Raw genomic sequence first — 9,985 nt, 5'->3', positions numbered from 1 at the left:
TTGTACTCAGTTCTATATTGGTCTGAATAAAATACTCAGTAAGGTTGTCTTTGAATTAGGTCCCCTTCCAAAATTATACATGAAAAACACTTCCATGTTCAAACGGCAGTACAGGGGAGACATGATTGGCTGTCTGCCAATTCTAAAATGTAGCCTACACACAGGCCAGCCAGGCTTTCTCAAATTATGTTTTTGCATTCTAGTGTATGTGTCCATCTAGTGGTGGCTGTGGTTAGCAGCACCAATGTATCAGATGCCAAGGCATTGGCCAATGACAACATAGAATGTGTTGGGCCATGCCACACTACATTATAAATAGGCCAGTGTGGGCATGGATGTGGCCTTTCACTAAGCCCGCACAAGTCTGTGTGGTGTCTGGTTGTGAATTTTATACATACCGGCAATAAACATTAGGAGAGAGATAGCCTCAGCACTGTATTAAACTATGAGCCACTCAAATTTGCCACAAAATTTGTTGTCCTTGTAATATCAAAATGTTGTTTCCATTATATTACGCCCCTTCTTGTATTCAGCTCTGTGTGGCAGAATATGTTAAAGCGTGAACAGAGAGTGTTATTCATGGTCACTGAACATGAGGAGGAAGTTAGGGTGCGCGTGTGTGTGGTGTGTGACACTGTGAATGTGTGTGTGTGTGTGTGTGTGTGTGTGTGTGTGTGTGTGTGTGTGTGTGTGTGTGTGTGTGTGTGTGTGTGTGTGTGACACTGTGAATGTGTGTGTGTGTGTGACACTGTGAATGTGTGTGGTGTGTGACACTGTGAATGTGTTACATTGTGTGTGTGTGTGTGTGTGTGTGTGTGTGTGTGTGTGTGTGTGTGTGTGTGTGTGTGTGTGGGGGGGGGGGGGGGGGGGGGGGAGGGAGGGAGGGAGGGGCGTGGGGGTATTTTTCTCACCACATCAGGCAGTGGAACGTGTGTTAATGGCCGACACACACAGACACTCTGTGAAACAGCCCAGCAGGCTCTCCACTCATTACTAGGCCTTGATGGATTCCTCGGTTAACACATGTAGGATAAACAAGAGTTCCCAGAAGAGAGGAGGAAGGACTGGGCTGGGACTGACTGGAAAGATCCCTCGTCGCGCCCCCCCCACTCCTCCCTTCCTCCTACTGGGCCACCCAGATCTACCACACCAGACCAAAAGCATCAGCAGTTTGATACCCGCAGTAACGCTCAGACAGACACTACGCAGTCTTGTGAAAGGATGATTTAAGATGAGCACTGTCACTCGATTAAGATGACGCGAGTGTCCGTTTGGTTTTGAGTACTTGGTATCCAAGTAACCAAAACACACACACACACAATCTCCCAGAGTGGGCTCTAGTCCTATTATTTTAATGTACCGAAGAGGATGATATTTTCTAATTCACGTCATAAGGGAGGCTACCTCTGTTTACGACTTTCTCATATGAACTGTTTGCTTATCAGAGACACTAAACATGCACGTCTTTGACACTGACCCCATTTCCATTTGTGATGATGTTTCCATTTGTTGAGTGTGTGGCTGACGTACTAAATACGTTTTGACAGGAGATGTTTCACCGTGAGGCTTCTTCCATGCGTCTGGAAAGCAGCAAGTCTAATCTCAATGAATGAATGTAGTAATCATGTAGGATGAGTATTGTAAATCATTTCAAGAGAAGGATCCATGGAATATCCTTGATTACATTTTAAAAACACTATGTGCCCCGCATTTGCTACCAACTAATTTACTAGAAAGTCTGCACAAAGTCTGACCAAACTCCAAACCACAGTGTGGTTATAGCATACTATAGCTGAGTTTGGGTTCATCATGACGATATTATAAAATGATACTATAATATCTTACACCCATTAAAGTAACAGTAGCGTTTATGAGTGAACAGTGGAAAGCAGTTGAAAGTGTCTAGAGACAAAGGACCTCTAACCTACTTTTCTTTGTATACCTACTGTGCAGATCCCTCTTATCAAGGTCTCTATTTTGCATATAGACAGTTATTCTTGAGTTTACCAATTTAGGACTCTCTTGATCAAAACCGGTAATAGGGTTTCAGGGATAAGACATTCATGCATTGGTAAGACAATATACAATGCATTCAGAAAGTATTCAGACCCCTTTCACTTTTTCCACATTTTGTTATGTTACAGCCTTATTCTAAAATGGATTCAGTTGTTTTTCCCCCTCATTAATCTACACACAATCCCCCATAATGACAAAGCAAAAACTGTTTTTTAGATATGTATCAAATGTATAAAAAAACAAAAAAAAACAGAAATACCTTATTTACATGATTTGGAAAGGCACACACCTGACTATATAAGGTCCCACTGTTGACAGTGCATGTCAGAACAAAAACCAAGCCATGAGGTTGAAGGAATTGTCCGTGGAGCTCCGAGACAGGATTGTATCAAGGCACAGATCTGGGGAAGGGTACCAAAAAATGTCTGCAGCATTGAAGGTCCCCAAGAACACATTGGCCTCCATCATTCTTAAATGGAAGAAGTTTGGAACCACCAATACTGTTCCTAGAGCTGGCAGCCTGGCCAAACTGAGCAATCGGGGGGAGAACCTTCCAGAAGGACAACCATCTCTGCAGCACTCCACTAATCAGGCCTTTATGGTAGAGTGGCCAGATGTAAGCCACGCCTCAGTAAAAGGCATATGGCAGCGACTTGGAGTTTGCCAAAAGGCACCTAAAGGACTCTCAGACCATGAGAAACAAGATTCTCTGGTCTGATGAAACCAAGATTGAATTATTTTGCCTGAATGCCAAGCTTCACGTCTGGAGGAAACCTGGCACCATCCCTACGGTGAAGCATGGTGGTGGCAGCATCATGCTGTGAGGATGTTTTTCAGCGGCAGGAACTGGGAGACTTGTCAGGATTGAGGGAAAGATGAACGGAGCAAAGTACAGAGATATCCTTGATGAAAACATGCTCCAGAGCGCTCAGGACCTCAGACTGGGGCGAAGGTTCATCTTACAACAGGACAACGACCCTAAGCACACAGCCAAGACAATGCCAAGGGGCTTCGGGACAAGTCTCTGAATGTCCTTGAGTGGCCCAGCCAGAGCCCGGACTTGAACCCGATCGTACATCTCTGGAGAGACCTGAAAATGGCTGTGCAGCAGTGTTCCCCATTCAAGGAGGATCTGCAGAGAAGAATGGGAGAAACTTCCCAAATACTGGTGTGCCAAGCTTGCAACGTGATACCCAGGAACAGTCAAGGCTGTAATCGCTGCCAAAGTTGCATGAACAAAGTACTGAGTAAAGGGCCTGAATACTTATGTAAATGTGATATTTCAGTTTTTAATTTTTAATACATTTGCAAAAATGTCTAAACCTGTTTTTGCTTTGTCATTATCGTATATTGTGTGTATATTGACGAGGAACAAAACAATTGAATCCGTTTTAGAATAAGGCTGTAACGTAACAAAATGTGGAAAAAGCCAAAGAGTCTGAATACTTTCCGAATGCACTGTACTATATTCTTCCCTTGATGCAGAAATACCCATTTGGATCCTTTTTGGTCAATAAAACAATGTTAACCGTAAATTATGATTGAACTCAGCTTAAAACGTAGATCAAAATACTGCTTTAAATCTACATACTGGCACTGTAAAAGTATCTCTTTAGTCAAATGCTAGATATGCAATAATTGGTTTTGATGGAATGAATACCTATTTGAAAACACAAAGAGGACGAATAAATAGAAGACATAGAGAGATTGGTCTAAATTTGCACTTTATTCCTAACACTTACTGTTTCATTTGTCCCCCTCCCCCCAAACAACAGGCACACCGATAGCGATGAGTAAGGGGCAGTTTAACAGTTGGGAACAAAATCAAAAAACGGGTTACTAACTCAGAGAGAGCCTTGAGGTAAAAGCAGGTTACTCACAAACAGAAAGGAAATGGGTCGTAACAGATACAAAGTTACAGAGCAGTGTTTTTGTTATCATCAGCATCATAGTTATCATCATCATCAAACATCATTGTATTAAAGAGAACGTTTGCCGTTTTTATCATCGAAAAGAAAAATGCAAAGTTTTTACTTGTAAAAGAAAGAAGGTGTGGTGGAGCTCTTTGGTTTTCACTATTGAGGTTTTCATTAGTAAAATGTTTCTTTGCCATCCTCATTAAATGACCTTTGGATTTAAGCTGTATTGTAGAAAAAAATATGTTTAAAAAATAAACAAAGCATATGGGTCAAATTGACTATGTTTGTTCTCTCTTTTACTATATCCACTTTGATTTGGGCAAATTGAGTATGTTTGTTCTCTCTTTTACTATATCCTCTTTGATTTGATGTGATGTTCAGACATATTTGTGTTCTCAAGGCCAAAGAAATATCTTAGTTCATGGAGACCTATAAGTTGAGGACATTCTTAATAAGCACATAAAACAAACATTCATAGCCACTTATAACTACTGTATAAAATGGTCACAATTCAAGGCGCATAGCTTCATAGCATTAAGTGCTCTTGAAGACAGTAGTATGTCTTTTGATATCAATGAAGGGTAAATAAATACCATTATGTAGCATTTAGTCTTCATGAAGACTCCTGAATGTTTATATACACATGGATTAACTGTGTGTGTGTGTGTGTGTGTTCTCCGTGTGTGTGTGTGTGTGTTGTGTGTGTCGGGTCTCACTGTGGTGGTTTAACTTTGGTATCATTCTCCGTCCATCACAGGAGAGCCCTTCACAGGCACACATACTGTACAGCATCATCATCACGCTAATATCCCACACACACCTTCTCAGAAGAGACATTGCCATAAACACCTCCAGTACCCTCACAGCATTGTCAACAGAAATCAAAGACCCACTGAAGGAGAGACGAGTGGTGCATCTACTTCTGAGGAGGGAGGTCATAGCACATGTTACCTATAAAACCGAGGAAACTGCTTACAAACTGTTCTTTTGAAACGTTTTGGAAAGTCTTGATCGTCAAACTCGATAGCCAGGCCAGTTATTGTATCCCTCGGCTGAGCCAAGACGACCATGGTCACATGTCTTATTAAAGCTTCTGTTTATTTGGTTTTTCATCAAAGTACATGAGGTATATATGACGTCGCTCTCTTGAAATAAAAGACTGGATCAGAGAGCAAGAGAGAGAGAGCTGGAGATAGTATGAACATCTAGAGGCATCTAGACGTGTTTGAACTCCTATTGGCACACACAGGTAGGTGTAAGTAGAAAAGCGAAAGGAGAAATTTCAGGGGCCACTATTACTCTAAAATGGACCCATTTCATGGAACAGTTTGATTCTCTCTCTCTCTCTCTCTCTCTCTCTCCCTCTCTCTCTCTCTGTCAGGTTAGGGCTTTTATCAGTTGAGACGGGCTCTGAGATGACACCCATTACAAGAACAGTCTTTACATTTGGTTTCAGTTTTTGTTTTAAAGCTTGGCCTTTTGTCTTTGTGTTTTAAAGCATTTTGTCTTCTTGTCTTAATCTCAAGAACACCTCTCTTCAAAATACAACCTCACAATCCCCAACTGTTACAAAGGTCCGAATCCAGAAATAGAAAAAAAGAATTACATCATTGAATAAATCAATAAACAGACAAGTGAGAGTTCGTAACATACAAATCTTTTGCAGAGAAACTCATCTTCCACCTCACATGAATAGATATACACCTTCAAAACAAAGATCCCAAGAGAGATAGTTTAAAGCTTTTGGTCTAAAATCAAGTCATCGTTATCATCCACATTTTTATCAAGGATCATTTCACAGCCTTTTATACATTAGCAGTAGAAGATATAGCTTTTTGTCCTACAAAATCTATTGAAGCACTAACGATACATTCCTTATAAAGGGTAGCTCAACTGGTTTTCAGTTGATTTTCCGCCCGCCCCTCCCCACAATATTATCATTGGTTGCCTTTAATATCTGCCTATATGTGCCCAAGTATGCCCCATTTCACGTGTGAAGATCCATGTGTTTATCAAACAGTATTCTGTGGCACACTAGACAGAAGAGTGTGTACTGAATCTTTATGGTTTGGTTAATATGCGAGAGAATGGCTCTTTCTGCACACTCATTCGGTCTCTCTTTTGCTCTCCTGTCACACACAGGTATGTGTGCAATCATGTATGGAAGCATGCCTGAATGCACACACACACGCACACACACACACACACACACACACACACACACACACACACACACACACACACACACACACACACACACACACACACCTTTCTCTCTCAACCAGTCTCTCTACATATCTGTCCAGAAAACCCTAGCACAAACACAGTTATCCAACTGTTCCTCTCCGACAATTGTGCATTGATTTGGTTGTTATTTGGTATGTCTGTGTGTCAAACAGTTTTGCTTTTGGTATTCAGTTTTGGCTTTTTCAGAACATTCTTGATCAAAGAAAAAATGTGGAAGCTACATTTTCACAGTATTATTTCCAACCACCTAATGAAAAAAAGCCAGAGCACACCAATAATAGCCCAGACCAGATATGAAAATAGGCAATAAATCACCCCATCATCTCCATTACAAGTAGAAAGCAATGAGACAAAGTCATACAGCAATCGACAGACCGACCGCGAAAAGCAAAAAAACGAAAAATAGATATTCTTAAATTCAGTTCCGTGAGGTCATTAGCTGTTCCTCCATCCAGGAAAAGGGTGAACAAAGTGAGGTCACAAATGGAGGAGGGAGGAGAGAGTGAGAGAGGGAGCCTCTCCGGCTGTGACAGACTAAAGCCTCCTCCTCTTCCTTATCTTCCTCCTCCACTTCTTTGTCCACAACGTATTGTATTTGGTTTTTGGTTTCTCATCTGTTCAGTTAAGTCGCTCATGCGTAGGTTTTGGTAAGGTTATTTTTTGGTTTTGGTCCTTCGTTCCAGCTTTCTCCTCCGTTTTCCCCTGCAGTTTCCAACAGATCCTCTTTCTGCCTTTGACTCCTCTGGGCAGTCTTTTTGTTCTCTTCTCATCTTCTTTTTTTTGGCTCTTTGACCCCATCTTTCGAGGCAAAGGAGAGGGGCAGAAGGGGTGGAGGGCAGGGGGTTGGGGGCTCGGAGGGATGCTGTCCTTTTTTTGTTGTTGGTGTGGAGTCGTCCTCTGTTATGGGGTGTTTGGTTTTTGACACGGCTGAGGTCTCTGTCTGAACACTTGTTTTCCCGGCTCTTCCGGCCGGGAGAAACAATGCTTTGGTATCCAAGAGTGACTGACTAGAAGTGACTGAAATGAAGTCGGTGGAATGATAGGAAAATGAATTATATTGAGAGAAAAACAGGCTAACAAATATAATGAAAGGCATTAAAGATTATTTAGCTTCAACATCTCGATACATTCTAGTGTAGTGTAGTGTAGTGTAGTGTGTGTGTGTGTGTGTGTGTGTGTGTGTGTGTGTGTGTGTGTGTGTGTGTGTGTGTGCTTGAAGCAACAGCCATTAGAGTACATTTTGGTGTTCATATATACATTGATAAAGATTAGCAAAAAATACAGTATAAAATAAATTATACAAATTGTTTTTGTTTGCAAAAAAAGTGGGGAAATTATATTATTTTATACTAATACAATTGCTCATAGAAGAAAAATGAAGAAAAGATAAGGATCAAAATGATTCACACCTTTTTAATACTCTAGCACCCTCCCCTTGCAAGGATAACTACATTGAGCCTTCAAACAACAGGTAGCCGTTGCAAAATTGAGATTTCGTGGTCAATTAACCATTTCTTTGTGGATTTTGATTTGTGTTTGGGGTTATTGTCTTGCTGGAAGATCCACTTTTGGCCAACTGTCAGCCTCCTGGCAGAGGCAACCAGGTTTTTGTTTAAAATGGCGGGTTGGTACTTGGTAAAGTTCATGATGCCGTCGTTGACCTTAAAAAGGGCCCCAGGATCAGTGGAAGCAAAATAGCCCCATAATATCAAAGATCCACCACCATATTTTAACATTGGCATGAGGTACTTTTATACATTTTCTTCTGTTTTTCAAAACCAAACCCACCACTGGTGTATGTGGCCAAAGAGCTCTATTTCCATGTCATCTGATCAAAGCACCCGGTTCCAATCCAAGTGCCAATACTGTTTATAAAACTCCAGGCGGTGCTATGATCAGATGACATGAAAAGAGATCTCTTTGGTCACGCACACCAGTGGCGGGTTTGGCGTTGAAATACAGAAGAATATGCAGAAATGTACCTCATGCGGTAAAATAGGGTGGTGGATCTTTGACATTATGGGGCTATTTTGCCACAAGTGGATCTTCCAGCAAGACAATAACTCCCAAGCACTAATCGAAATCCACAAAGAAAAGTTTCATTGGCCACAAAAATCAACATTTTGCAACGGCCTTCTCATTCTCCAGACTTGAACCCCATTGTCGTTTTAAATTGAAGCGGGAAGTCCATAAGAGCAGACAAAGGATCTGGAAATATTCTGCATGGAGGTATGGTCTAACGTCCCTCCCAATGTGTTCTCCAACCTCATAAAACATTTCAGAAAAAGGCCCAGTGCCCTTATCTTCGCAAGGGGAGGGTGCTAGAGAATTGTACATAAGATGTTATGAAACAAAGGAGGCAACCATATCTCATCATATTAAACAAATGTTGACGTTAATAACCCTAACGACAAGGGTGCTAATTATGATGATCATGACAATAAGGATTCAATGAGCAAAATGGGAAATCAACAAAGGAAATTGATTAGGAAAATAAACCACAAAATAAGTTGTAACGTTACTAATTCGAGGTGACTGCTAAATCCCCAACAAGGCTTTGTACTATAAATAGGTTGAAACTGTACAGCCACTAGAGAGGTAGGCAAAGATATGTGGGAGGACTGACACCACTAACATATCTATATCAAATCATGCTCATTTGGTATGACATAACCCAATGCTCAAATCATATAAAATACAAAAATAAGTGTTGAAAACTTACAAAAACAAACATATTACGATGAACTCATACATGTTTTTGGCGTTGTTGAGTGTGGGTGATGTGCTGATCCTGGACAGATCAGAATCATAAGTCTTTTAAGTAAAGCTTTTCTCTCCGTTTTTTTTGGTTTCAGTTTTTGGTATTTCGGTTTTGGAGATTTTGGCATGTTTGTCATTTTTATCTTTGTGTGTTTTTTCCCTTCTAGGTTTTTTTACATTTGGTTTTCTTTCCATCCTTCCGCTGAAGCTTGTTGAAAGTCTTTCCTTCCTTTCCTGTCCTTGCCACCCATCTCTCACACAAAGTCTTAGTTCAGTTGTCATCCCTGCCCTCTTTTTCAGACGTTTTTTTTCAGCTCGTTTGTTCTTTTCAGAGAAAGGAGTAAATGTACATTAGCATTCACTGCCGACAAAACGTTCCACAATGCCACCTCTCCAACTGTATAGATAGATCATTTTTTTGGTTTAAATCTCCCCGTTCTCCTGTTCTCTCCTCCTCTCCATTCTTCCTCGCTCTCTTCTTCCTCTTTCAATCTGTGTATTTTTTGGCTTCGAAAGACTCCGGGAGAGAGAGCGAAGGCGACAAATGGAGGGAGAGAGAGATGGCTTTGGTTGAAAGGCGAGGTGTTTCTGTAAAGCTCCACTAAAACTCCTCCTCCTCCTCCTCCTCCTCCTCCTCTTCCTCCTGATAGGATCCTTTGGGTTGTGTCGTCGTCACTCGGCCATGGCCCCGCCAAGCGGCGGCGGTGAGGCTTCGCTGAACGAGCAGAAGGAGGCAGGGCTGGAGCAGGGAGAGGCGGAGCAGGAGTCGACGTCCATGCCGCTGGCGCGGGGGGGCGGAGAGTCGCCCCTGGGACCGCCGACCAATCCCACGCAGGCTTGGTGGGACGCCATAGGCAGGAGGGTGTGGCGGTTGAGGAATAAGGAGGGGCGAACCCCAGCCCCGCCCAGGATCATCTGACCTCCGGCCTCAAGACTGGAAACGGGCAGCTGCCCACCACTGGCAGCCAGAGCTGAAGCATGATAGAGTTACAGGGGACGGGGTGAGAGAGGCAGGTGGAAGGATTGGAAGGGAAAAGAAAGGT

General features: G+C 42.1%; 1 protein-coding gene across 2 annotated transcripts in view; it reads right to left on the bottom strand.

The window, feature by feature from the left end:
* Positions 1–3,723: 3,723 nt before the first annotated feature.
* Positions 3,724–9,985, bottom strand: part of LOC129831254 (POU domain, class 2, transcription factor 2-like) — a 51,134-nt gene continuing 44,872 nt past the window's right edge. For both annotated transcript variants that reach the window (XM_055894459.1, XM_055894460.1), the window contains exon 15: positions 3,724–9,913. In XM_055894459.1, coding sequence (XP_055750434.1) covers positions 9,615–9,913 — 299 coding nt within the window. In that variant the 3' untranslated portion in view covers positions 3,724–9,614. The remainder of the gene's footprint in view (positions 9,914–9,985) is intronic.

Source organism: Salvelinus fontinalis, chromosome 32 (genome assembly GCF_029448725.1).
Source record: "Salvelinus fontinalis isolate EN_2023a chromosome 32, ASM2944872v1, whole genome shotgun sequence".
Taxonomy (NCBI): Eukaryota; Metazoa; Chordata; class Actinopteri; order Salmoniformes; family Salmonidae; genus Salvelinus; species Salvelinus fontinalis.
The sequence above is the reverse complement of the archived record's forward strand: the minus strand, read 5'-3'. Positions and strand labels throughout refer to the sequence as shown.